Source organism: Poecile atricapillus, chromosome 15 (assembly GCF_030490865.1).
Source record: "Poecile atricapillus isolate bPoeAtr1 chromosome 15, bPoeAtr1.hap1, whole genome shotgun sequence".
Lineage (NCBI taxonomy): Eukaryota > Metazoa > Chordata > Aves > Passeriformes > Paridae > Poecile > Poecile atricapillus.
Genome location: NC_081263.1, coordinates 1,321,885 through 1,349,570, shown reverse-complemented (window position 1 = coordinate 1,349,570; position 27,686 = coordinate 1,321,885). Strand labels below are relative to the sequence as shown.

The window sequence follows — 27,686 nt, the reverse complement described above, 5'->3', positions numbered from 1 at the left end:
TAGCATGTCTCAGACCATAAAGTTCCCTTTCAGCTCCATCCCTGGCTATGCGGTAGATAAATGTCTGGTTCTCATTTTTGGTTATGTGAGAAATTTAGAATGGTTTGATTTGTAATTTTGAACGTTAATAAAGAAGGAGAAATTTCCTTGTCTCCTGGTCTATGGAGGCATTCTGGTTTCCTTGCAGCAAATGGTGTTTATTAAAAAAACCCAAAACAGGCAGAAGAGTCTGTGTCCTTGAGGCCTGGAAACCCCAGGCTCTAAGGCCAGCTAAGACATCCTTGTGGGGTTCAGTCCCAACCCCAAATCCCTGCCTGAACAGGTGGTGTTCTAATGCAGTGCCACAGGAATGGTTGAAGGTGAACCAACACCTGGGGGAAGGATGAGTTTCAAGGAGCAGTGAATCAATGCCAGATTACCTTTATCTATACATGTCTGCAAATGTTGGTTTCCTGAAGGCTTTGCAGGCCCAGTGTGTGAGAGCAGGTTTTTGATGTCTTGCCAGCTGCACGGGTACATGGAGAACAAACCCCTGGGCCTGCAGATCTTCATTGGCACGGCGGATGAGCGCATCCTGAAGCCCCACGCCTTCTACCAGGTCCATCGCATCACGGGCAAAACCGTCACCACCACCAGCTACGAGAAGATCATTGGCAACACCAAAGTGTTAGAGATCCCCCTGGAACCCAAAAACAACATGAAAGCAACGTAAGTAGATTTCTATTTATTAGCAAAGCCGAGGTGGATTAAGTTGGCACTGAAGTTCTGTCCCTTTGGAGAGGAGAAAGATATTCACTTAAAAGCACAATGGTGCTCTGGAGCACGTTGGGATGATTCATGAGGGCAAAACCCTTTCTACTAAAGCAGCTACAAGCACCCGGGTTAAAGCTGCTGCAGGAGTTCCCATCCATCAGGTGACCGTGCAGGCACTTCTGCTCTGTGTTCTGGTTTCTGCAGTGACTGTGCTGTAATCACTGAATGGTTTGGGTTGGAGGGACCTTAAAGCCCACCCAGTGCCCCCCCTGCCATGGCAGGGACACCTTCCACCGTCCCAGGCTGCTCCCAGCCCATCCAACCTGGCCTTGGCACTGCCAGGGGTGGGGCACCCAGTGTCTCACTAAGAATCCATCATCTGCACAGTCAGAATGGGTTTGTAGTGCACTCAGGAAAGGAAGACTCGAATCTCCAGCCCTTGTGCTGCAGGGGCACGGTGAGGAACAGGGGCAGCAGACAGGGGAAAGGTGTGGGATGCATTTTACAACATTTAATGGAATACAAAACATCTCTTCTGAACTCAGCCAAGTGCTCTGGCTGTGAAATCTCCTCTTGTAATAGGTTAACAGAAAAGCAAGTACAGGCACATCTTGTCTGTATTACTCCTTCCAGTTTTATGGAGGTAGAGGGATGAAGTGGGCACCAGTCTGAAAACTTCAGGCTTGAATGTGTGCCAGGCATGAGAGTGATTGCTCTGCAGAGGGAAGAGCTGCATCTCCATCCTTCAGAGGATCCTGACAAAACTGGCAGGGCAGTTATGTTTTAAAGCCCCCCTACTTCACTGCAAAATCCACATTCTTTCTTCATGTTTTTTTTAGAAAATATACCTCATTCCTAACGAGGAACCCTGGAATAATAAACCCCTGCACATATGCAAGGGCAAGGAACAGTGTGGCTGTAGGAAGCAGCTTGGGACTTATACCTCCCCAAATGTGATTTTAATTCATATCAAAAGAAGAGAAATGATGTGTTTTTAGAACTGATATCAAAATGGGCTGGCAATGCCTGTTTAATAGCAGTGCTCACTGCCTGCTCTGAGAACTATTGCTGAGCTTGACAAGTAAGTGTCACATTTTCCTAGCACAGCATGTTTGCAAGGTTACACTGGACTCTGCAGAAGCCAGCCTGCACTTACACCAAATATTAAGTTGCAGTGCTGATTTAAGCAATCCTAATCCTTTCACTGCTGCTCAGCCCCATCCTGCTCCCTTCACCCTCCCTTTGTGTAGGGACACAGTGGATGGGAGAATGAATATCTGCTGTGCCAGGCCCTTCCTTGCCTGGGAACAATGTCCCAGGGCTGTGGAGGGTGGTACAATGACCTGGGCCAGGCTGTAGCAGTAGCAAAAGGAGGAGACAGCAGTCTGGTTCCTGCTTTGGAGCTGAATTTCCCGAGCCTGGATGGTGCAGGCAGTGGGGATTCTGCAAGCAGCTGTCGAGCTGCTGTGATCCCCGCTGGGCTGAGCTGGGGTGCCCAGCAAGGGAGGGCGGCTGGGAGAGCTGGGCTGTCGGGAGAGCTCTGCAGAGCTCCTGCCCCAGGGTGCTTCTGCCTTCTGCACTGCCCTGCTCAGCACTGGGGGAAACCAGACTTGGGGTTTGAATGCTTGGAGAGCAGCTTCTGCTGTTTCCAGAGAGCGGGGAGAGGCCCAGCAGCATCCCTCATGAGCTGCACATCCAGGATTTCTTCCCTGTAGCTGCTGGAGCGGGAATATCCCAATCCTAACTGGGGAAACTGCACAGGGCTGTTCTTAACCCAGAGATGGAGCCCAAGCCGAGCTGGGTGCCCCTGAGAGCAGGGGTGCTGAGCTGGGGCCGTGTGTGTTGCAGCATCGACTGCGCGGGGATCCTGAAGCTGCGCAACGCGGACATCGAGCTGCGCAAGGGCGAGACCGACATCGGCCGCAAGAACACGCGTGTGCGCCTCGTGTTCCGCGTGCACATCCCCGAGCCCAGCGGCAGGATCGTGTCCCTGCAGGCCGCCTCCAACCCCATCGAGTGCTGTGAGTATCCCTGGGCCCCGCTCCTTGCCCTAACACGGCCCTCGGAGGAGCTCAGGGGGCAGGCAGCCCTGCAGGGTTGAGGGCTGTGAGGAGCCCTTGGGGCTTGTGAGGAGCCCTCGGGGCTTGTGAGGAGCCCTCGGGGCTTGTGAGGAGCCCTCGGGGCTTGTGAGGAGCCCTTGGGGATTGTGAGGAGCCCTCGGGGATTGTGAGGAGCCCTCGGGGCTTGTGAGGAGCCCTCGGGGCTTGTGAGGAGCCCTTGGGGATTGTGAGGAGCCCTCGGGGCCTGTGAGGAGCCCTTGGGGATTGTGAGGAGCCCTCGGGGATTGTGAGGAGCTCTGAGTGCCAGGTCTGGGGGATTTGCAGAGTTTGTGTATTTGCTGTTGCTGCTGGATCCTGCTGGCTCTCTGCTGATTCCTCAGGGCAGTGTGGGGTGTGTGTAGGGACACCGTCCCCGCTGGCAGGGCCTGTGAGCTGCCCGCCTTCCTGGCCTTGTTTCGAGCCAAAGCACAGTCAGAACTTGTCCTCCACAAACTGAGTTCAGAGTGGGGCTGCTCCGAGCACTGTGGCCAGTCCTGTGTGCCCAAGGAGCGAGCAGAGCAGGGCTGTGGCAGGAACACGGCTGCAGTGGAGGGACAGCTTGGATTCTGAGCCTCAGGTGCATTCTCACCATCGTTTTTTCTGGCTGTCAGTGCCAAGGGGTGCACAGCTCAGGAGGCTGAAGCAGGGAAAGCACAGGTTGTTCTGGTATTCCCCTGAGGGACAGAAGAAAACGGGCAGTTTTGTTTTCTGAGTGCAAATCCCATAAGTGTGTGAGCTGAGAGCCTCCCACTCGTTATAACTGACTGGATCCTGAGAAAGAGAGGCCTCTGATGAGGCCCCCGTGTCACAGTCATTTCTGGAAGGGCTCTGCCCACTTTACTGCTTCCTGTGCATCCTGTGATGCTTTTTGTTGTTAAATGGTGCCTTTTTGGTGGTTTGGGGATTTCACAAATATGTAATGAACAGGTTTCCTCTGCCTTTGTCGAATGAGTCACCCCTTTAGCAGAGCCTGTCTTGCCATAAGTCATGTGAAGAAAGCCATCGAGCCTCTCATGGGTGAATTGTATTTATTGAGATGCAGACTTTACTTAAAGCCAACTGCTCAGAATGAGAGGAGCCGGTTCTGGGTGGGAAATCAAACTGGCTAGTGAATTATTGATGGCAGCTTTTTAAAAAAGCAGTACAGATGAATAACCAAGGCAAGGCTGGGAGAGGATGATGGCTATGAATGATCTCTTGGCGGTGTTTCTGAGCAGGTACCAGCTGTCAGAGCATTTTAGCGGCTGAGTGACGTCTCTGGGCCCTGTGATGGGCAAGGGACAGCAGTGGGAGTAGCCAGCACCTCTGTCTGTAGGAAATGGTCCCGTTCCTCTGTGGGAGCAGATGGCTGGAACAATAGTGGCCTCCACCCCAAGCGTGTCCCTGCAGAAACAAAGGTCCATCTGCTAAAGGAAGCGCTCCCTGAGGAGCTCCTGGGTGGGGAAACTCCAGGTGTAACTCCTACACCCTGTGGGCAGGAAAACAGCGCCAGGGCAGGAGGAGGCTGGGCCTGGATCCCACAGATCACCCCCCACCTACTCAAATTCTCCTCAGGAAAAGCAAGCATGAGTAAGCCAGGCATTTCTAGGGCCCTTCCACAATGGCACGTTGTGTTTGTGCCCATCGCTGCGTTTCAAGCAGAAATCCGGGCCTGGTTTGCAGAATAAATCACAATTTTCCAAACTGTATGCACACACCTAATTTGCCTGTGCTGTGACTGCTGTGGCAGAGCCTTAAGATGTTGAGGCATTTATTCTGAGATGTCTTTGCATTGATGAGTCTTAGGGGCATAAAAAAGCCAAGAGTGGAGATACCAGTATAAGTGGCTTATTGTTAAAGGTTTTTTTTCATAATTAAAGTATTGAAATGTTGGCTGCATAGGAGACAGCGAAGCTCCTACAGGAAAAAAATGTATTTGATCCCCAAGGAAATAAAATAAGAAAGTTTTACTTTTGGAATAGTGGATATACAGGCAGTTTGGAGAGATGGGTTAAGGACTGTGCTTTCCTGAACTCAAGCTGGGTATGAGGTGATCTGGAGTAATAAACCTCTGCCATTTAGTGTGGATGTTGCATATTTAGCAGCATTCTTGCATTTCAGTAGCATTTCCTGATCCCAGCCCAGTTCTGGGAAGATAGTTAAAAGCATCAGTGCGCTCAGCCACCATTAGCAAAAATCTAAATCTGCCTAGAGGAGGTAACCTCAGTTTGTCCCTGACACCCTGCCCACCTTGCAGAGCTGCCAGGCAGTCCCAGGTAAGCTCAGGTGCCCTGCCAAGAAGGGGCACTGGGGCTGGGGGATGTCTTCTTCTTGTCCCACCTTCTGTGCTGCCGGGACTCACTTTTTCCCCCTTTGTTTTCTGCTTTGTTTGGGTGGGTTTTGACCTGGCCTCCTGAGAGCCCTTATCCCCAGGATGTCTCCTCTGGTAGCAGCAATGATGTTCCTCTGGGATAGCCCTGGTGAGCAGCAGCTCCAGGACCCCGGCCCATTCCCCTTCCCAGGGCTCCTCCTGAGCGCTGTTGCTACCAACAGAGTATCCGAGAGCTGATCCTGAGGAAGTCCCACCAGTGTCAGCAGATCATTAGCTGCAGTGAAGCAAGAACTGTGAAATAGCTGCTTTTCAGAGGGCTCTTTGCTTCCACCTCATCTGTGTCACTTTCAGCACTTGACAGATTTTCGGAGGGGATTTCACAGGTTCAGAGCATCATCCGGAGCCAGTTCCTCCCCAGGCAGCTGTGTGGGAGGGGGTGATGTGTTGTTAAAGGATCAGTTGTGCCTTAAAATGGACCTCAGACCCAGACAAGCCTGCACAATTCAGCAGCTTTTTTCTCCTGTTGATCCATCCTGAAGCCACTGAGGAGGCATTTGAAATCCCCCTGACCATTGTAGTGACAGGTGATCACCCAGCCAGGTGTGGGAAACCTCTCGTGTAGGTGTGTGCTGGAAAGGTGAGAGAAATCCTCTCCTGGGTCAGTGAACTGGCAGCGAGCCCCACGGGTGGGATCAGAGCCTGGTGTCGTGCTTGGCCTGGCCCCTGCTCCTCTCTGCTCAGGGCTGTGTCCAGATGTCCATCCCTGCTGGGACAGGCTGCTGCTCCAGGCATCAACCAGCTCCTGCTGGGCAGGCAGGGCTGTGACAGAGCTGCTGGTGACATTGCAGGTGAGGGGTGACAGTCCCTTCAGTCACAGCCACGTGGAAAATCACCCCTGGAGAGGTTTGGCACTTGCAGACCATTATTTTTGGGCCACGAGGGTGATTTCTGTAACATCAGTTCTGTTCCTTTGCCTTTCACCAAGAGCTGGAGCTCATTTCTCAGGGAGTGGGTGGTCTCTGGTGTTACTGAGAACGCTGACACTGGGCTGCCTCTCCAAGAGATGGATTTGTCATGAGCTCTGGGAGCTCAGGCTGGGTGCCCCAACATCTGCACTTGTGTTTCCACCCCTCCACTGAAGCATCCTGGAGCAGAGAAGGACAGGGTGGAATCCAGGGTAGTAGGGCAGCTTGTTCTGCTCTGTGCTGTCAGCAACCAAAAACTGCTCCTTGCACATGTCTGCGTGTGAGGCTCAGGAGTGTCCCCCCTGTGCCCCAGTTTTTATTCTAATGAATCCTTTTAAACCTTCCCAAAGCCTGTCACAGTTTTTGCTTTAGAATCCATGTTTGCTGACCCTGAGCTGTGCTCATGAATCCCTTAAAATGCAAACTTAAATTGCACTTGGCACGAGAGAAGGAGACTAAAATCTTGTTCTTATAATAGATGTTCCGAGGTGGTAAAAAAGCAAAACAAACAAAACTTATTGCTAAAGAACCGTGTGTCCATCTAGAGGAATTTAAATAGCTTCTATTATTGACCGTATTTTGTTCCATTAAATTGGGTCAAATTTCTTATTTCCCTTTAATCAATTTCCCTGGAAGTTTCCTTTATTTTTCTCTCCTTCTAGTAGATTTTCCCATAATATTAGACAATCTGAGCCTATGATTTGTGACACATTAATAACTACAGAGGAAAGAGCTAGTCATGTAGAAGAATGTTGTCTTGGCAAGGCAGCCAGTGCTTTTCCTCGGCTGGGAGTTGTGCTGCTTGGAACACAGCAGCAGGCAGGAGGGAGCCCTGCTTTTTTCAGCTAGAAAAACAGAAACAAATGGTCTCTTTGCTCTTGGGAGATACCTAGATGCAAGTTTAACCATAACCATGATTATTATGGGAGTATCGTGGTTTCCAGTTGAATTAAATGAATTTTTTCCCCCCTTTCATTTCAACTTCAAGACAAGTTGCAGTTGTTGCTGCAAGTGCAGCTGACAGAAAAACTGGTGCTTTCTCTGAAGGACCTTTTCTCTCTCTTGAAGCACAGAATGTAAAAGCTAATTCTGACAACATTTGCCACTTTGAACGTGCAACCAAAGCACTTCAGTGTTTAAGTCAGAGCCAAGGGGTAACTCCTGCTCCCTTCTTGTCTGTAGTGGTGGTAAAAGCAATCACCCCAGCAGAGCACAGTGGGCTGCTGGGCAGGGTTTCAGGAGCAGATCCCCTCCAGAAGGGACTGCAGGGAAATGCTGTGCACAGCCACAGAGATGAGTGACAGGGAAGTGAAGCAAAGCCATGGTTTTCCTGTCATTAATCACACGCTGCCTTGGTGAGCTGGCTGCGGTTCATAGAAAGTATCACACTTATCTGACACTGCTGCCATCGGAGCTTGTCGCTCCTCCTTTGCGAGGACATCATCAATTATCTGCAGAGGAGGAGGTGCAGAAAAGCTCTCTATTTTTGGTGCTTTTTGCTTGGATGGCTCTGCACAAACTGCTGATTAAGTCTTGCTGGCAGCAAATTAGAAACTGTTGTCAGTCACACTGCGTTCTTCTTTTCAGAGCGTTTAGACCACATTTTCAAGGTTTCCCCACGAGAGCTGGAAATGAGCTTTATTTACTTGGTTCATAAGTCTTCCCCTGCTCCATACTCCCACCAGGAGGTAAATGATCCCATCCCTCCCATCAGAAGTTTGATTCTCTCTAGGGTGGTGTCTTGCTGGTGTCTCCCTGGCTGCTGGAGATGTCTCCTGCCCTTGGTCCTCCCACGGCTGCCCAGCCTTTGTCTTCCTCTGCAGAGCTCAGGATGCTTCAGGGAGTGATGGAGGGGATCAAAGGCCCTCAAACATTAATGAGTTGGATAAGTGGTGAGCACAGCAGCTCTGCTCCTATCAATCCTACCACAGGCAGCTCGTGGCAAATAAACCCAGTGTGACAGCAGGAATGAAATATTTTCTTTGGCTCATTGAGGTTTGCACTGAGGTGGAAGAATTAATCCCGTAGCAAATTACACCTCTGCTATTGCTTCCAGGGGTCAGGGTTATTTTAGTAGCAGACATCCTGCTCTATCTGCTCCTCTCAAGCCCAACAGGAGTCTTGATCCATGCTTTGGATGAAGAGCCTTTGGAAGTTGGGAAAGACACATCAGGGGTGGTGAGTCCCAGCTCGAAGGCTTCCAGCAAGCTGGGGTGAACTGGGGCTGCTCTAGGCAGGGTAAGGACAGATCTGTCCAGAGAGGGATCTGAGTATTTGTTCTGGTGAGGCCACTGCACTGGGGTGCCAGTTGTGACCCCACCCCTCTTAAACAGCCACGTTTTTGGGAGTTAATCTGAGGTAGCAGTGGCTTTGTCCTCACTGAGCTGCACGTGAGCCTCAGTCCTGCTCCTCCTGTTACCACAAGGATAAAATCTCTGCTGCCTGCAGTGGGGACCACAGAGAACCCGAGGTCTGGAGTCAGTGCTGCAGGTGTTGGAGAGGGTGTGGAGGGGCTTCACTCCAGCAGGAGTTCATCACAGAATTATAGAATGTCTTGGCTTGGGACCTTAGAGCTCATCCAGTGCCACCCTGGGCACAGGCAGGGACACCTTCCACCAGACCAGGTTGCTCCAGCTGAGATTGTCCCTTGTCACCTCCCAGCAGCAATGGGTGCCACAGACTTCTCCAGGTAATCAGTTTTCCCAAAAGACCCTGTGTTTTTTTTCCCCTAAAAGCCAGATCTCCCCTCTGCTGCAAAAGGAGAGGTGTGGACACTGTGGGCAGGTGGGGAAGGTGGGCCCACCTTTGCTTGCCCTGGCACAGTCCCTGGTGGTCAGTCTGCATCCCAGGTGAGGTGTTCACTGCTGGCCCAGGCCATCCTCACCTTCTCTGCAGCTGCTGGCACTGGGAGGGGCTGAGAGCCCTGGCCAGAGTGGGAGCCTGGGTGGGCTGGGGGAGCAGAGCTCCCTGCAGGCTGAGCTCCCTGGAGGTGCTGCAGGGTCTCAGACAGTGGCTCCCCTTCTGTCTTGTGTCACTGCATGCATTGTATTTCTTGGCACCACCAATCCATGACATCTTGATTTGCAAACAGTCAAATAAAACAGAAAAATAATGTCCCCTGTTAATAGGTTGACACGCTGCTTCAGGCCAAGTGTGAGTATTTCTATAGCATTTGCTTTGCTGCCTTATGTCAGTAACTGTTGCTATTGAAAGTAAACACCCCAACTGGTTAAATCAACAGTGTTTTGTTTATTCAAAGCTCATAAACTCCAGTAGCTGTAGGTCACTTTATGAAGTGCCAACCCCTGGGGGAAGAGAAGGAATAGTGTGAAATTATTGCATGCAGTGCACCCATCATGAGCCTTAGAGGAAGGGCATTTATTAGCAATTAATATTTCTTGCAGAGGAAAAAAAAATAATCCTATTGAGGCAGTTCCACACTGAACCTTGAACCTCTTGGTGGAGATGGGGAAGGGGGTGAAGCCTTCTTACAGGCTTGGGTGAAAAAAAGGACCTTGGAAAATGGAAAATCCTGCATTTGCTCCTGCAAATGGGATTATTCTGCAGCACATCCAGGCCCAGCAGGTCTGCACCTCCTCTTGTCTCAGGGCAAGCTCAGTTCTGGAGATGCCCAAAGTCAGGCCAGGTGCAGCAGCTCCAAACCTAATTGAGATGGGTCAGAGTCACATCCAGGCTAAAATTTGTCCTTCCTCATGTCAAAAAAGCCTTGGAAACCACTGATCTGTGGATGGCAGGTACCAAGCTCTCTATTAACATGATGAAGCTGGAAAGAGATGTCGGTTAATCTGGAATTTTGATGATTTAGGATGTTTTGGAAGTGAAATTTGGTGATTGAATAGGAATAAAGTGTGTCCAGGGCAATGCTTAAATACTTAAATGTTTTCTCTTGACTGTTGCAGACATGCTTTTTGATGATTGCTATTTAAGTGTCATTTTGTCTTAAGCCTTTGAGGTTACAGATCTGTCTTTGTGATAAATCCAATTAGGAACCCATTAAAAATGTTAGAATTTTGGGAAAGAAATTATCAGCTTCTTTAATAATAATCCAAATATATATTCTTAACTGGCAGCATATTAGCCCAAATGTTATATACTTGAAAAGAACAAGGAGTCCTAAGGTAGTTTTAAATAGATTTCAAAAATGCCTCTCAAATGGCTTAAAAAAGTTACAACTCTTGAATTACCTCTGTTCTTTAATAAGAGCAAAACCTCTGTCTTGTGACTGAAGGGTTCAGCAGAGCTAGAAAAGTTGCTGTGAAAGGTTTAATGCTTGATTTTTCTCACCAAACATTCCAACGTTTTCTCCAGGTGATGAGAGAATTCTGTCAGTGCGAGGGCTGCAGAGCAGAGGAGCAGTGCCAGGTCAGGTCACAGCCTGCCTGCCTGTGATCAGGGCCAGCCCTGCACATCCAGCATCTCATTTCCTCATTTTTGGCTCAGCAGCCAGCGGTGTTCAGTGAAGACACAAGTGCTCAGGGTCTCTGTCAGGGAGAGCTAAAACCCAGCCAAGGCAGCTGGGGAAGAGATGAGCAGGATCCTCTGGAGGCCCTTCCAGTTGGGGTGGATGAATCTGGAGGAGTTTGAGTGCAGGTCATGAACTCACAGTTCACCAGCCCCAAGCTGCTGCCCACCTGCTCTGCTCACAGGGAAGCTCCTGATATTTTCCAGCTGTCTGAGCAGTTCTCACATCTTCACTTTCTTCAGCTCCCGTCTCTTGATGGCAAGCACTTGGGATGGCTCTGCAGGGATGGTGGCCAGGGCTCCCCAGAGCTCTCCTGACCATGAAAGTGGCTGTTCTAATGGGATCAGAGGAAAGGAGCTGGAGAGATGCTGCTGTCCTGATTTTTCTGGCTGGGGGAGGAGAGAATAACTTGCTAAAGTCACACTCCAAATTCGTGGCCAAGAACAGTAAAGACCTTAGAAAGCCTTGATGGCATCCGTGTCCATCTGGATCCCGCCCTACCTTGCCTTGCCTTTCACAGTCAGACTGTCTGTGACACAGGGCCCTGCTCCTCAGATGTTCAGGCCTCTGCAGAACATGCTTGGAAGAAGCCTGGGCTGCAGCAGTCCTGGTGTGACCCCTCCTGATCACGGCTGGGGCTTCGTGGCTGCCCCTCCTGCGAGCCAGGGCTCGGTGCCCGCACACGGGGATGGAGATGGAGCTGTTGTTGGCAGCCCCCTGTGGGAGGCAGTGGGATTTTGGAGAAGAGGTTCATTTTTATTTTTTTTTCCCCTCTGAAGGAATTCAGTGTTATTCAGTGGAATCCTCTGTGCAGGTGGAATTTTTGGGCTCTAGGGCTGTAGTGTGCCTGCACTTGAAAATTTGGCCGTTGACTTGGAAACAGGCATGGGCAAGTTTCAGCTCATTCATCCAAGCTGTCCTTTCTCAAGGACAAGGAGCAGGGCCAGCACAGCTGAGCCACTGCAGCCAACTCCTGAATGTTTCCAAATAAAATGCCTTGAGTAAGTTTATTTTTCCCTCTCAGACCTAAATTTAGCACCCTGGAGAAGCTGCTTTGGCAGTCAGCGGATGGTAACGATGACAAGATCAATCTGTGGATAGTTCTGGGAAGATCTGGAAAGTCCTGGTAAAACAGAGCTGGTTTCATTCATGTTTGCAATTTGTCCACAGCCCAAAGGTCTGCTCATGAGCTTCCAATGGTTGAAAGACAAGACATTGACAGCTGCCTGGTTTATGGAGGACAGCAGATGATTCTCACTGGACAGAATTTCACAGCAGAGTCCAAGGTGGTGTTCACAGAAAAAACATCAGGTAAGGCAGGTTTTTCCCAACTTTCCCTAACAGGATAAGGCAGATCTGTAGTGCCAAATCTCATCATTAGATTTGTGCTTGTGATTAACTCTACTCAAGTGAGTAGTTCCATTCAAGTTCATGTAAGTAAATCCATGTGAGTAAAGTTGCACTTGGGAGCAACTATTTGTGTTGTTGCTTCACAAGAATCCAGGCACTGGGAATCAGCAGGGACAGGATTTGTTATCAGAGAAAGGAGATGAGCACTTCATGTTCCTCTGTGCTTGTTTCATCTCGTGTTTAGTGAATGCTACTGTAGAAATCATCATTGAAATGAACATTTTGTTACTGATGTGAGCTACAGGTGTTTTGTTCCCTTTAGAAATCTGTAGAGAAAAAACATGGGTTTTTTTATATAAAATTATTTTTATGCACGTAATGAGATACAAGAATCCATCCCTTCTCCTCCCATATTTTTTATTGTAAACTTTGTGTTCCCTTTGTGCTGTTAAGAAAACTTGGTGCTTGGAAGTTTTCTGTCAATGAACTGAGGTAGAGGCATCTTAAGTGATATATCAGGTGACCTGCAAGGAGTTTAAGAGACTGCATTGCCCAAGTGAGCAGCATGTGCATGGTCTATGGGTAATGCCACTGGAAAAAAGTGAGAATCAAGCCAAAAATGAATGTACATTCATGAACATCCATGGGCAGCAGCTGCTGACATGGGGGGCAAAAAGCATTCTGTAGGTCCCAGCTCCTTCCCACACCAGCAGCAAGCCAGGCTGCTTTTGCAGGTATGAAAGGCTCTGAAGAGCTGTGGAGGTTCAGCTGAGCCTGTGCAGCCAGAGGAATTCTTTTGGCACGCTCTGTTTCCTTTCAAGCCCATGGATTAATTCCTTCCCACTGTGCTGCCACTGTTCCACCATGTCAGCGCCTCGGGAAGGGACATGGGAACATCTTGGCAGCCTGCAGTGCTACCTGTCCCAAGAATGTTTTGCAGTAACTACAGGAGATGATCCACACTCAAAGGAGGTGGCTCCTGATGCCATTTCGAGGAAACATCCCAAAAGCCCTGCCCCTATTTCCATACGAGAGCAGAGAAGGCTCTGGCTGGAAGAGATGTTAGAAAGTAAAAAGAACAACAACATTTTCCACACTAAATCCAAAGCTTTTCTTCGCTGCTGGGGAAACTGCAGGGTTTTTTTCCTCTTATTTTACCTCCTGGTAGGGGAGAGACAGGACTGATCCCAGCGGCAGTGCCCAGTCTGGAGCAGGGATTTGCTTGCTGGTGTTCCATATCCTGCCTTTCCCCAGCCTCTGCAGGCAGTCTCAGTCTGCTGGACGCTGAATAAAGGATTGGCAGGAGGGCACTTCAGAGGATGGGAGGTGCAGAGTCAAATCCTTGGGCTGACTCAGGAGTCTGTGTGGTTTGCAGTGGTTATCTGGGGGACTCGTGCTGAGTGGTTCTCTGTGTGCTCCAGAGTGCAGCAGCACCTCTGAGAGAGGTGCCCCAAATGCTTCTAAATGAAGATTTCTTTATTTAGTAGGTATGTCCTGAGGTGAGGAAGGTTAAGAAGCTGAGCTGGACATGCAGATCATGCATGGGCTGAGTGCAGCAAACTGAGAATTGCTTTCTCCTGGCTTGTCAGAGGCTGAGTGTCCCAGCTCAGCTGAAAATCGGGATCTCCTGAGACTTTGAGCCTCCCTCATTCTGCACTGTAGACAGCTTTAAATATCTAGGATATTTAGGATATCTAGGATATTTAGGATATCTAGGATATCTAGGATATTTAGGATAGCTGGATGTCTGTCTGTGGTTGCCACTGCTGGGGGCTGCAGGAGCCCGGAGCAGTGAGCCCGGCCGTGCAGCCCCAGGTGCCGATGGAGCAGTGCTGGATGGAAGGAGCAGCAGCTCAGCCAGGGCTGCCCTGCCCTGCAGAGCCCGTGCAGAAAGTGCTGAGGAGCTGCTCAGGGCCAGGCTGAGCCACAAGCAGCGTGCTGGGGGTGGGTGGCAGCCCAGCTCTGCCTGAGCCCAGCCGCAGCGCGCTGTGTCTCTTCCAGAGCGCGCCGCTGCCCGGAGCCTGTGAAACAATCACACCTTTGTCGAGGCAGGAAGATGCAGCAAGCTCTCAGGGGAAGCTTGGTTTGCTTAGAGTTTCATTTTAACAGCTCACAAACCTTGTCTGTGCTAGCAGGTGGTGCTGGATTTCCCATTTTGCCACTGGTTTTAGCTGTGCTGATAACACAGAGAGCAGCGGTGTAGGTGATTGAGTCAGGTAACCATCCCACACCTTTGGGCACGCCAGGCTCCACAGAGCTCCTTGGCTTGGGTGTCCAGTGTTTAAGGTGAGAGTGGCAAGGCTCTTTTTCTCTCACCCCCCCAAAAAAAATCCTTCTGCAAGGATTTTTGTGCAGCCAGATTTTCTCCTGTTAATTGTTCCTCCAAACTCTGGGTGCCCCTGGGATCTGGGTGAAGCGGGACTGGGAGGGCGTCAGCTTTACAAAACCCAGGGAGCTGCATTTTGGGGTCACAACTGTAAATTATATTTCATCCCTCAGGGGAACATTCAGAACCTCTTTCCATTTCCTCTGGAGCTTGCAGACAATTCTTCACCCACCGTTAACAACACAGAGGAACGTGGAACTGGTCACATTTGTGACAAAAATACACGTCTCCGTGAGCAGGAATGAGCAGGATCCATTTGGCTTTTCACAGAACTGCAGATATGTATATTTTCCCATAGAAATACCTGGAAAAGAAGGGCAATTCCCAGAAGTGTGTGGGGATGTCGCTGTGAGTGTCACGCGAGCCGCAGGCGGTGGCAGCGAGCTCGCCGGGGACAGGGCTGGGACATCTCAGCTTCGGCTCACGACAGGAAATGGCAGCAGGAAACGGAGTGGAGGGGCTGGAGCTCAGTGCTCTGAGGGGATAAAGTGCTTGTGTTTGAAATGCTGATGCAGAAATAGCACTCAGTTTCTGAATGCTGAGGTTTATTGGCATGCAGGCCTTGGGTTCCGAGTTCTTTTTACAGTTATCTCTTGCCGATGCACGATCATAAAATGTAGCTGCTGTGAGCCAGGGGAACTCATGAATTCCCTAAGCCCAGCACACAAAAGCAGAGTTTGGCTGATGGAGTCTGAAGATCTGAACTTGGAGACACAAAACTGAGCCCAGCTAAATTAAAATAGGTCAGAGGAAGCAACTAGATTGGGGACTGTATCCTTTTAATTTTGATCTGGGAGAGAAAGCTTGAAAAGCAGTCTTGGAGCTGTCAAGGACTTGGAATAGGGTGCAGGTCAAGGGTGTTAGTTTTTGGCTGGGGCCCAGATCTTACAGTGCAGTTAAAGAAAAGAAGAGATTTGGAATTCCCCCTTTTATTTATTTTAATTGTCATGTAATAATTTGCGGGTCAGATGCTGGTTGCATTGTGTTTACTCCCATTTGTGTACTGGTTACTGCTGCTCTGCTGTCAGTGATAGAGGAGGTTCGTGTTTCTCGGGGAGAAAAGTGCAAATGGACTGTGATTTCCCCTGCCAAGCTCTTCTGGTGGCCACATGGACACCGTGAATCATCGCTAGGACAATGTGGGTGGTGGAGGAACAACCCAAACACTGCATCCATCCTTGGAGCAGCTCCACCATAAATCTCCAGCTCGGGCAGGGTGAGGAGAGGAGGTGCTGCCCTTTGAAGTGGGGTGTGCCAGCCCCCAGGTGTGCACACCCCTGGGACAGAGCAGTGTCCAGCTCTGGAGCCCAGCAGCGGTGCTGGGACACGCGTGGCCGTGTCCTGGCTGCGGGACAGTGGGGCTCAGTGGGGCTGGGGCTCTGCACAGTGCCCAGCTGCTGCACCCCAGACGCTGGAAACGAGCCATGGAATGTGTGCCAGGGGCTTCCAGGGGTCCTGCAGGACAGTGCCCTACAGGACACCGTGCTGGGAAGGCATCAGGGCAGGTTTCACATGAAGAGAAGGCTGCTGCTGTCTTGGTTTGATGGTAAGATCATGCTCGTTGTGGGAGAGTGAAAGGAAATTCCATCTCTGTCTACAGCAGTGTTCCCCTTTTCTGCTGGGTCAGTTCCTCACCGTGCTCCAAACAGCCAGCTCAGTCCCTTTCTGTAGTCTGCAGAAAATAGCAAACTATTTTCAGCAGTTAACTCTGTGAACTTAATAATGCAACATTAATGATGCAATCTTCTCAGGCAAACTCAAGGTAAAATAGACAAGAATTTAAAAAAAAAACTTTCAGTGTTTTCCCTAGTTCATTCAAAAATGATCTTTGCTATTTGAACAAATAAACAACTTTAAATATTGAATGTGAGGGTAACCAGTATTAATCAGGAGGATTGGTTTGCCCGGTTGTGCTGTGCAAATTAGAAAGTTTCAGGGTAATGAGGCACCTTGTGCCTTTCCTTGCTGCTGTAGCTGCTGAAAGCCAGCAAACCTTTCTCCCCAAAGGTTTCCCCCTGGCTGGAATGTGCTGCCGGCCCCAGGTGTTCTTGTAATCTTCCGGGGCAATCGCCCGACCAGGGATTCCAGAAAAACACTGCAAAACAGGAAAAAATCTAAGGCTCACACAGAGAAAAATGCAGGAGAGTGTGGCTGCAGAAACGGAGTTGCCATAGCTGTTAGAGACTCAGCGAGACAGGGTGGAATCCAGTGTTTTGGAAGGTTTCCCCGTATGACACAAGATTTTGGAATTTTACAGCTGGTAAATCCTTATTAACACAGGCAGCCACTACTGGCCTGGATTCCCTGGCTCACTGTTTACTATGGGGGCGCCTGATGGAACTGTGCCTGGTCCTGATTATTCAGCTTAATTGTTTAGGGAGAATATTGAAAAATAATCATAATTCTTGGCATAAACAAAAGGCAGAGAGACAAGCTCCCATCACCTGTTGACAGAAAATTGATCATGAAGAAAGCTGGCATGGGGAGTGGAATTCCCTGTTCTCCCACTTAGTCATCGCATCCTGGTGTGACTCATTTTATTACATGGAGGTTCCCAGTGGTTTTATTTTGAGAGAAGCTTTTGTTTAATAATTTATACACACACACACACACAAAAACACACACTTATAATCTTAAAAAAACAACAAATCTATTCTGATGAATTGGCATAAGGAATCATTTGGAAGAGCTGTGGAATGAAATACTGTTCCTCCTGCTTCACTCTTCAACTACTGTATTTATGTTTTATTTTAATGGGAATTGAATTCCTCAACAATGGATGGGGAGAATTCGCCTCTAGACTTGTTCTCACTGTGCAAAATGTCAGATTTGGGGCTGGGCTGGCTGGTGGATGACTAATCCCTTGCCCTTTTACCTCCCAGACCTTGCCTTGTATCTTTGGCCTCGGTGACTCAAACTTGTGTCCTCAGTGCAGGGAAGGCACTGGCTCATAGCAAACAGAGCTCCATTAACTGCAGTGGGCAGTCTTGCTTCAGAAAGAAACAGAAATCCGTGGAAAAAAAAGGAATAAATTTAATAGTTCTACTTTTCATGAGTTTTAAATCTGTTCATGCTGTGTTTGATGGGAAGTTTGAACATTATTTTGAAGTAATAGCTTAGAAGGAGACAGCTGCAGGACCAGATGCTGAGCAACCTTGTGCTGACTTGAAGCAGAGTGACTTCCCAGCTGAAATCAGAATTTGTCCCTGAGTTTGTCTGGAATTTGTCCAGAGCAGCAGAGATTCTGGGTGAATCCCTTTAAGGTTTCTGCTTCCCAGAGTGGTTTTGTCCTACTGGAAACCATTCACTGCTCTCCCTTTGTTCTTGGGGTGGCTCTAAAAACCCTTCTTTGTTTTCCAGAGATGTCTGTCATCTCCTGATAAAAGCTGACAGAGATAATTGTTGTGCTTTTTTGGAAGACCTTCCAAGAATCAGAGTGAATGGGGACAATTCCCTGCAGGCCCAGGGGGCTGTGCAGAAATGTCAGAGCCCTGCCCCTCTGCTCACCAGGCTGGCTTTCTTTGGGGAACCAGGAACAGGTTGTTCATTAATTTGTGTAATGCTTGACTGAAAAGCAATGTGCATTTGCAGGCCTAAAATCACATGCAGGCATGGAATCCCATCCAGAATCAGCACAATAGTATATTTAGTCTTCAGCTGCAGAGAGCTGCAAAGAACATTTCCTGAGCCTCTCAGTCCATCAGTCATGCTTGTTCAAATAAAGCAGTGAGTTTGTTTCTCTGCTAGTTACTGACCCCAAAGTCATGAGTAAGGGATCCTGAATAATGTGTAAAGGCTGTAACTGGTTCAGAAAACCTTTAATTGGCTAATTAAAAAAAGTCCTATGAGGGGCTGCAGAGAATCACCCAAAATGTTCCTAATGCAGACTGACGTTTTGATTTCCCCCAGTTTGAAGCAAGACTTTTGGTATGGTCGCAGTTTGAGTTAGAAAGGGTAGAATTACCTTCTTCCAACAACTCATTCATTCCCCCAAAGAGTGCTGACACAATCAGATCTCTCATTGGGGTTTAATGCTAAGTCTCATAGCCCTGAAGCAGCACAAAAATCTCTATTTCCTGAACATTTCACTGACCTGTGGTGTTAAAGACTTGCCAACTAAGACAAACCATTAAATGAGCAGGGAACCACAACAGTAAAAATATTGCACGAGGCAGCCATGGCTGGTAAGACCTCAGGGTCTAAATCCAAGAATATTTTATCATCTTGAGTGCAACTGCTGCCCTTTCCAGCCCAGGGATTGAATTCCCTGTGCTGGAGGTACAGATTGAAAGGCACCACACACGTGGACCTGGCACTGAGTCCCTGAGTGATCTTTTGCAGTTCTCTGTCCTGTCCATTGTTGAGGCAGGTTTAATTCTGTGCAGTAAGCAGCTATCTGCACTCCTAGACTCTAGATTAAATTATTAATCAAGCTGGGGTTTAGTCTCCTGGGTTTCCAGGCAGGAGCTGTTTGTCCCCTTTGTGGCCTGCCAGAATTGTGGGGTAATTAAGGCCAGAGGGTTGATTAAGGTAATTAAGGTCTGGAGGGTTGAGCACAACCTGCTGCTCAAAGCTGAAGACGTTTCTGGTGCCCAGGCACCACCTGGGTTCCAGGGAAGAGCCTCTGGTGTGACAGGTTTTGTGCTGGGGGCTGTTCTCCACCGTCACATCAGCCTTGGGATTTTTAGTACATCCTCAAAAAAATAATCCCCTTTTTGCTGAGGACTTTCTCCAAACATCCACTTTAATTCCCTCCTAAAAAAAATTGCATTTATGCACGTTCTAAGGGTGATAAATGTGTTGACAGTTTGGTGCAGGTTTTTTCTATTCAGAATTTCCTGAAATGATCCTGAGACTTCTCAGTTTACTCCTCCTGCTCTCCAGTAGCCCCCAGAACGTGCATAATCAAAAGTTTTCTTTTCATTACCAGGAGAAAGAACATGTTAAAGTAGAGAGAGAGAGAGAGAGACTTCTGAATGCAGTTGCATCTTTCATTTTCCTCACAGCCTTCCCTCATCCTTCTGCCAAAAGCTCCCCATAATGTGCATATCCAGAGCAGTTAAAGGAAAAGCAAATATTGATTGTCTCGAGCTAAAGTGAGGCAGTGAGACAGATGGAGCCACATCATCATATTTAAGCATAAAGGTCAGGGAGTGAATGCAGAGTGCTTACATTCAACAGGGCTTCAGTGCTCAAAGAGCAGGGATTGCTGCTGCTGACAGATCTGTTAGAAACCTGCTCAGCTGCCACAAATATGGAATATATCCAAACAGAAGCATCTATCATTCTTGGAATGATAACCCCAAATACATTTATTTCTTGTTTGCTTTTTCTCATTCTTACTTTTGACCCACACAGACTTTGGACTCAGCTTGAACATAATTTGATTTTTATGGTTGGCTTCATTAGCTTTTAGTGCAGTTTCAGTGGCTCAGTTACTAAATCAAATCCCCTGTGGTTGTGGTTGCATGTGTTCCCCAGGCTTCTTGAATGTGGCACATGACTTGGAGGCCCGTTTCTGCTTTGGTTTATGCATTTTGGACCAACAAATCCTTTTGATTTCCACCTTCTTTGTGAAGCTTGTGCTGTTGTATCTGCACAGACTGTTTGAATTTAGCAGCACAGAAACAAAGATGAAAACATTCTGCCTGGAGCAAAACCAGTGTCAAATATTCCTGCTTGGCTGTCCTTGTTGCCAGGACATCTTCATGTGGCATTGCTGAGACAGCTCTGATGTGTGTCTCTGTCAGAGCTCTTACTTTATGATGTATTTTCTTGTTCTTTTTTCCTCAGAGAACTCTAAAAATTATCCTTTGGGGTGTCTAGGAGTGTGGGGAGGTTCCTTAACACACACTGGGATGGTTTCTTTTCTCGAAGGTCACCTAGGAGTCTCCCCACTGAGCATTTACTGCCTCATAATCAGACAAGGATTTGCTGGATTAACCCCTCAGGGAGGGAGGGCTGTGAGCTGAGAGCTCCAGGAAAGGCTGCCTGTGCCCAGAGGTGTCCCAGGTGTGGGGGACAGGTGAGGTTCTGTCCCCAGGGCTGGGCAGGTGAGGTTCTGTCCCCAGGGCTGGGCAGGTGAGGTTCAGTCCCCAGGGCTGGCAGGTGAGGTTCTGTCCCAGATGTGGGGAGCAGGTTTGAGGTTCTGTCCCAGATGTGGGGAGCAGGTTTGAGGTTCTGTTCCCCCCAGAGCTGTGTCCCAGGTGTGGGGAGCAGGTTTGAGGTTCTGTCCCAGGTGTGGGGAGCAGGTTTGAGGTTCTGTTCCCCCCAGAGCTGTGTCCCAGATGTGGGGAGCAGGTTTGAGGTTCTGTCCCAGGTGTGGGGGACAGGTGAGGTTCTGTTCCCCCCAGAGCTGTGTCCCAGGTGTGGGGGACAGGTGAGGTTCTGTCCCAGGTGTGGGGAGCAGGTTTGAGGTTCTGTTCCCCCCAGAGCTGTGTCCCAGGTGTGGGGAGCAGGTTTGAGGTTCTGTTCCCCCCAGAGCTGTGTCCCAGGTGTGGGGAGCAGGTTTGAGGTTCTGTCCCAGGTGTGGGGAGCAGGTTTGAGGTCCTGTCCCCACAGAACCAGGGCAGACAGGGACCCCAGGGCTGTGTCCTGGCCCCAGAGCCCAGCTGGGGAAGAGGCTGCCCAAGAGCTGGCACATCTGTCAGCTCATTGTCTGGGCCCAGCGCAGAACAAAGAGCACAACAAGAGAAAAAATGCAAAATGCATTTAAAAATACTCTTTCATTTCCCTTTTTGCCAGAAGCAGAAGTGCTTAAATAACAGAGGACAAAGGCAGCTCTTGCAGAACTTCCAAGAGTTGGGAAAAATAAAAAGCTCTGTGAGCAGGACTGGGTTTAGGAGATTTTCCCCCTCGTTCTGGGAAGCCCCAAAGCAGGCAGAGCTGCTCCTCTAAAGGAGACAGCTGCAGCACTCCCAGTCCATCAGGTCCTTGGGATCCATGTCCCCTGGCCAGTTTAAAAGCAAGCTTTCAGAAAGGTATGAGGCAATTTTTTTCCCCCCATTAGTACTTCTGCAAATTGCTTGGCTAAAAGGCTCAATGGAGTATGAGAATCAAAGGGGTAAAGATTAAAATCTTAAAAAAAAATTAAAAGAAAATAAGGAAAGCACTGCAAAAAAAATGTTTCTATATTTAAGGAATATTTGTAACCAGAGGAAGCAGGCAGTCTGTAAATGAATGTCCTGTCACTCCTGATACACTCTTACAGCACAGGGGTTAGTGTGGTGGTGTTCCAGACAGAGGGATGAAATTTTATTTTCCTCTCTAAATATAATTTTGTGTAACTCAGGATGGAGACGAGCTGCGTGGATGTAATAATTGAGGTCAGCAAAGCTTGCAGTGTTCAGGGTAGAGGCTGTCCCACATACAGTGAAGTGCTTTTGCACTGAGTGCAGTGAATATTTGGTGCTTTACCACAGCTTTAGGGCTGTCAGTGGCATTCTGTGGGAATCCAAATGGGAATCTTGGCTTAGGGCAGCAGAAAGTTTGCTGAGCTGCTGACCCAGTGTGACCATTAGGGAGTTCTGTGACCCCCTGGTGCCCTCCTCCAGTCAGGCTGGCTGGACTCAGGCCTGGTGAAAAGCAGATGTTGCACCTGTGCTAAATATTTCATTCCTCAGTTTGCCTAATTTCTACATAAACATTTAATTTTAGTATGTTTGTAAGCTCTTTCCTGGCGAGAGAAGTGTTCAGTGATGTGTTTAAATGAATTGCTGTTGCTTTTGCTTAGGACTGGGAAGGTTTGTCCTAAGGCTTGAAATTAAGTCCATTTTGAGATCTTTGCTAATTTAATGCCCTTGATTTGTCTCTCTCTCTGTTATTTAATAAGTTCTGTAAGTTAAAAAACCCCACAGTGAGGTTAATGCTGTGATATTCTTCTAGATGGGCAGCAGATCTGGGAAATGGAGGCAACGGTGGACAAGGATAAGAGCCAGCCTGTAAGTATGCAAGCACTGGGTGTGCTGTCCTGCAGCTGCTGGTCATGGGGAGCTTCCAAAGAGCATCTCAGGAGCAGAAAGAGCAGCAATGCCACCATGAGCAGTGTGTGCTGCAGAAAGAATCGATTCCTGCAGCAGCAGCCCCCAGCAGAGGCAGCCACTGCTGGATCTGTGTCCTGCAGACCCCACAGTGCCAGCCCCAGCTCTGCAGGACGCTGTCCCCAGTCCTCCTGTGCCATCCTGGGAGCTGTGTCCTCTGCAGGACACTGTCCCCTCTCTCCCTGTGCCACCCTGGGAGCTGTGTCCTCTGCAGGACTCTGTCCCCAGTGCCACCCTGGGAGCTGTGTCCTCTGCAGGACGCTGTCCCCAGTGCCACCCTGGGAGCTGTGTCCTCTGCAGGACACTGTCCCCAGTGCCACCCTGGGAGCTGTGTCCCCTGCAGGACGCTGTCCCCAGTGCCACCCTGGGAGCTGTGTCCTCTGCAGGACTCTGTCCCCAGTCCCCCTGTGCCATCCTGGGAGCTGTGTCCTCTGCAGGACGCTGTCCCCAGTGCCACCCTGGGAGCTGTGTCCTCTGCAGGCTTCAGCTGAACACTGATTTTGGGAGGGAAGGAGCCTCTCTCTGGGTTTCCCTGCTGTGGGCAGAGCTGTCAGGAGCCAGCAGTGGCACTGCCATGGGCCTGCCCTGGGTGCCAGCAGGGTCTGCTGTGCAGAAAGCAGAATCCTGCAGAACAGTGGAGTTATTGTGACAAAAAGAGGGAATTCTGCAGTGCACACTCCTTTATCAAGCACTGTGGGATTGCCAGTGCTTCTGCATTTGTCACCATTTCATGTGTTTTATTTGTAGACTTCTCTCTCCAGGTTCAGGACAGCTCCAAGTGCAGGAGGGGCACAGTCCATAACCCCAACTTGCCAAGACCAAATATCTTCTGCTCTTTTGCCATCTGCCCCTTTTTCCTCCTACCCTTCTTCATGGGGGTGAAGAGGGGACCCCTCTTGCTGTGCAGGGGGGTGTAGCAAGGGGAGCTGCACACAGCAGCTCAGCCCTGCTGCATTCCTTGCTGTCCCTGTCGTTGCAGAGCATGCTGTTTGTGGAGGTACCCGAGTACAGGAACAAGCACATCCGCACAGCCGTGAAGGTCAATTTCTACGTCATCAATGGCAAAAGAAAAAGAAGCCAACCCCAGCATTTCACCTATCACCCAGGTAATTTCACCAATCACCCACTTGTTGCTTAATTTCATGAGCAAGTTTTGATTTCCTGCTCTGTTGTTTTCTTGCCGTTCTTTGAGGATCTGAATGTTGCTAATTTAATTCAGCTCAGCAGTCAACAGCTGCTTGGTTTAAATAAGAGATGCCTGTGATTTATGATCAGGAATTTCCATCAGTTTGAGGTGTCAGTTATCTGTTATCTTGGTGATGGGCTGATGCTGCCCTGGTGGAAGTTTGCCAAGAGCCTCAGTGGGAACAGGCTCAGTCTGGGACATGATGTGACCCTCTGAAAACCATGAGTGTTGCCTTCTCTGACATGTCCAGCAATAAGAAAACATCAGATCTGGGAAAGGGCTTGGGATGGAGGAAGGCAAGCAATACATATTCTTCAGAGTGAGGCTAGTTGAGGAGAATATGAATGCTTTTCTGATGTTCTTCCTCTGGGGGATTGGTGAGCCATGTCACAATAAATGCAACAGGATTACTAATGAGATTCCCAGAATTTCTCAGCTTTGGCTAGGGGAAAAATATTGTGAGAGAATCAGAGTATTGTGTTTGTGGAAACCAGAAAGCATAAAATAACAGCATCAGATTTTATGCAAGCTTCAAATGATGTCTTAATTTGATTTATCTCTAAGGACAGGCAAACATTTGTTCCAACTCTTATTTTGGTCTCCTTCAGCCTGAAAATCTCCTGTCCTCTCCCTGAATTTATGAACTCTGTAGGGTATCTCCAGTGTGCAGGGTTTCTACTGTTGGTAAATTGTTCTGCTCTGGAATAGTATCGAGGAGCACACTTCTATTTCAATGCAATCCCTAACACAGACCACTTAGGAGAAGGAATCTTTACTTCCAGAAAGGAATTTTGCATTACCACGGTGTGGTTTCCATTGTATGGTGTTTCTGTAGTGAGTTTTGGGGAAGATTTGACCAAAAAATCATTGGAAATGTAGAGGATCATCATTGACCCCACCAGGATTCACACAGCTCTTACTAAATCATGTAATCATTAAATGATGGTGTCAGATGGGCCTTCAGCTCTCAGCACTGAGGAAACTTTGTGCAGCAGAGGCAGAAGCTCTAAAATAGTTCAGCTCTGGCTTTGGTCACTTGTGAAATGTTTGCCAGAAAGATGGGGAGTTGTTTATGTCCTGGGATTTCTACTGATTCAGTCTCTTGGAGATGGAAGCACTGCACAAAACACCTATCCATGACTTCTTATTTTGTCTGTGTTCCAGAATGGCCCTTAAATGAATTAAAACAGGAGCTGCAGTGTTGAATTTTTCAATTTTAGCAATTTGTGGTTCGTTAGTACATTTAAGATTTTTCAAGAACTCTTAGCACAGAGTTCTTGGATGAATCTTTCCTGTGGTTGCATGTGGGTGATTTATTAAACTCAGTGCTTGGGACATACGAATTTACAGACACAGATCTTGTAAAAGGCTTAAGTCTCTTGTTACTTCAAGGAAAACCTCTCTGTTTCTCCTCAGCTCGTTACGAATAACGTCCTTTGCATGCTTTATTCTAGTACCATCAATCAAAACAGAGCCCATTGATGACTATGATCCAGCCCTAATCTGCAGTCCAGTGCACAGTGCTCTGGGGACAGTAACACAGCCTTACTATTCACAGCACACGCTGGCCACCGAGTCCCCTTCCTGCCTCGTGGCCACCATGGCTCCTTGCCAGCAGCTGCGCTCAGGCCTCTCCTCTCCCGACTCACGCTACCACCAGCAGAACCCAGCTGTCATTTACCAAAGGAGCAAGAGCCTGAGCCCCAGCCAGCTGGGCTACCAGCAGCCCAACCTGATGGCCACACCAGTTGCCATAGCAGATGCCCACCGGTCCGTGCTGGTGCACGCGGGGTCTCCAGCCCAAGCTGGAGCCGTGCTGCAGCACTCCCCAGGCCACCAGCAGTCCTCTCCTGTCATCCACTACTCTCCAAACAACCAGCAGCTGAGGTGTGGCAGCCACCAGGAGTTCCAGCACATCATGTGCTGTGAAAATTTCACCTCCAACGTGTCGAGATCCAGCCAGCCCCAGGCCAGCCAGGCGCAGAGGCTCAGCCCCAGCTCGTACCCCACCGTGATCCAGCAGCAGGCGGCCCCCGGCCAGCGGGCAGCCAAGAACGGGCCACCAGGGAGCGAGCAGAAGGAGGTGCTGCCCACAGGAGTGACCATCAAGCAGGAGCAGAACCTGGACCAGGCGTACCTGGATGATGGTAAGTGCTGTGCCCCTCTCCGGGGCTGCTTGGTTGGAGGGAGGGGGCGAGGTTGGAGCTCTCAATCCCCCGTTCCTCGGCGTGGCCCCTGGGATGGGTGTGGATGTTTGCTGGGCATTCAGGCTGGATTTGGGCCTTCCATTAGGTGCATTTTTGGTAGATGTCAAAGCTCTTTGGCCACTCAGCCACGAGAACCCTCTGCTTGCCCCGTGCCACATTGAGCTGGTCCCATTTTGTTCCCCTTTGCCAAAGGTTCCATCGCCAGTTTGGAAAATGGCGGATCTGAAACGAAACACACTTCTTAATTATTTTATTATATTTCTTCATATCAGGGCAAAGTCCATTTTGTAAAATGCTCTTGTACATTTTGTACCAAAAAAAAAAAGCCCATTGAGCAATCTATCAAGGCCTGTAATGAATGGGGTAGTGCTGCAGGCAAAACCATTGCAGATGTTCTAGATGAACAGTGGGACATTGATAAGTGAAACAATGCTGTTCCTTTGTTGTGAGCCAGCTGATTTAGCCTTTAGGAATGAGCATAAGTTAGAGTAAAGCTTTCTTTGAACATATCCTGCTTATTCTTAGGTAGGCAGCTATTGGCAATCTTGTTGATTGTTTCTTTTATTAAAGCATGTTTCTGGCAGGAGGAAATCAATGCAGAATTAATAGTGCAGCTGGACACTGCAGTCACAGAGAGCAGCAGCAAACCCATCATTGATTTTAGTGGGAGCAGAGTGAGGCTGCTGGAAATGTTGCTGCAAATACAGGATGTTCATGTGCAGGAAGTAACTCTGCTCTCAGTGCAGGCAATTCAGGCCTGATGTCCTGGATGGGCACCAGGATGTGCCCTAAGCACCCGTTTTTACTGGATATTTTAATGCACTTACCTGGAGTTGTGAAACTGTGCCTGTGAAAGTTGTACTTTCTTCAGCTTGGGTCCTGAGTGCTCTGTAATGTGTGCAGCCTTCACTGCTGGGTTTGTGGGCAGAGTTTGGATGGTTTCCTCTGTTAGCTGTGTTTGCAGAGTGCTTGATGCAGCTTTGGTGCCATCACAGGAAAATCTGGAGAGTTTTTACTGGCTCCTTTCTCTGAGCAGGAGATTGTGGAGTCCTGAATTTAACTTGGGAGATTTGCTTTCCATTCAGGGAATTGAGCATGATAACAAGGCAAGGGAATCCTTCTGACAGGAGAACTAAACGCTGTTATTTAGGGTAATTTTAATATGAGAAGCTGAGAGATTCTTCCACATTTCTAAAAATACTTGGTACACCCCTTGTGTAAGAAGGAGAAAAGAAGGAATCTTGAAGTAAAAGCTAACTTCAAAGTCAAGTCACAGTTCACTTAAAAGAACTTCCAAGGTGGACTACAAAGTTAATTTTCCTGAGTTTTGAATCAGACCAGCGAGACCCAGCTGCAGCACAGCTCACCAAGAATGCACTCAGCCTCCCTAAGAGGAGCCATTAGGCAGAACAGCAGCAGTTAATAATGAAATCCCAGGCTTCTCCTTGGCCGACTGGTTCATCTTGAATTGATTTCAGCTAGAGATTAGTTTATCAATCATGCCACCCAAATCAGGCCAGGCAAGATGGGGCACATGCAGTCTCTTTACTGACCTCAGTGAGTTTATATCAGCTGGAAGTGTGACTTGGACAATTGTCATTTACTTTAGGGCTTTGCAAAGCATTTCATGCTGAAATGTTCAGGACTTGAATTGAAAAGCCACATTGTTTGCTGCTGGGTAAGAGTGACTCAGAACATAACAAAAGCCATGTTTTTCCTGACTAGAAAGTTTGGGTTTGTGCTTTATAGTATTAAAAGAAAGCCAGCCCAAAGGATTATGGAGGCTTTGCCCTTAAATCCCTTTTATCCAGAAAGCTCTTGTGAGATAAAGTGATCTGTGAGGTCTTGCAGTGATTTTCACGGGCAGACACGGATCTGGTGCTTCCCCAGCAGGCTTGGCACGAGCT

The 27,686-nt window shown here is 48.8% G+C and overlaps 1 protein-coding gene across 1 annotated transcript in view; it reads left to right on the top strand.

Annotated features, from left to right (window-relative positions):
- The window catches only part of NFATC2 (nuclear factor of activated T cells 2), a 74,051-nt gene that overhangs the window by 19,531 nt on the left and 26,834 nt on the right, over window positions 1–27,686 (top strand). The window contains exons 4-9 of the mRNA XM_058851006.1: window positions 506–708; window positions 2,602–2,774; window positions 11,782–11,922; window positions 22,232–22,287; window positions 23,366–23,492; window positions 25,027–25,719. Of these exons, the coding sequence (XP_058706989.1) occupies window positions 506–708; window positions 2,602–2,774; window positions 11,782–11,922; window positions 22,232–22,287; window positions 23,366–23,492; window positions 25,027–25,719 (1,393 nt within the window). The remainder of the gene's footprint in view (window positions 1–505; window positions 709–2,601; window positions 2,775–11,781; window positions 11,923–22,231; window positions 22,288–23,365; window positions 23,493–25,026; window positions 25,720–27,686) is intronic.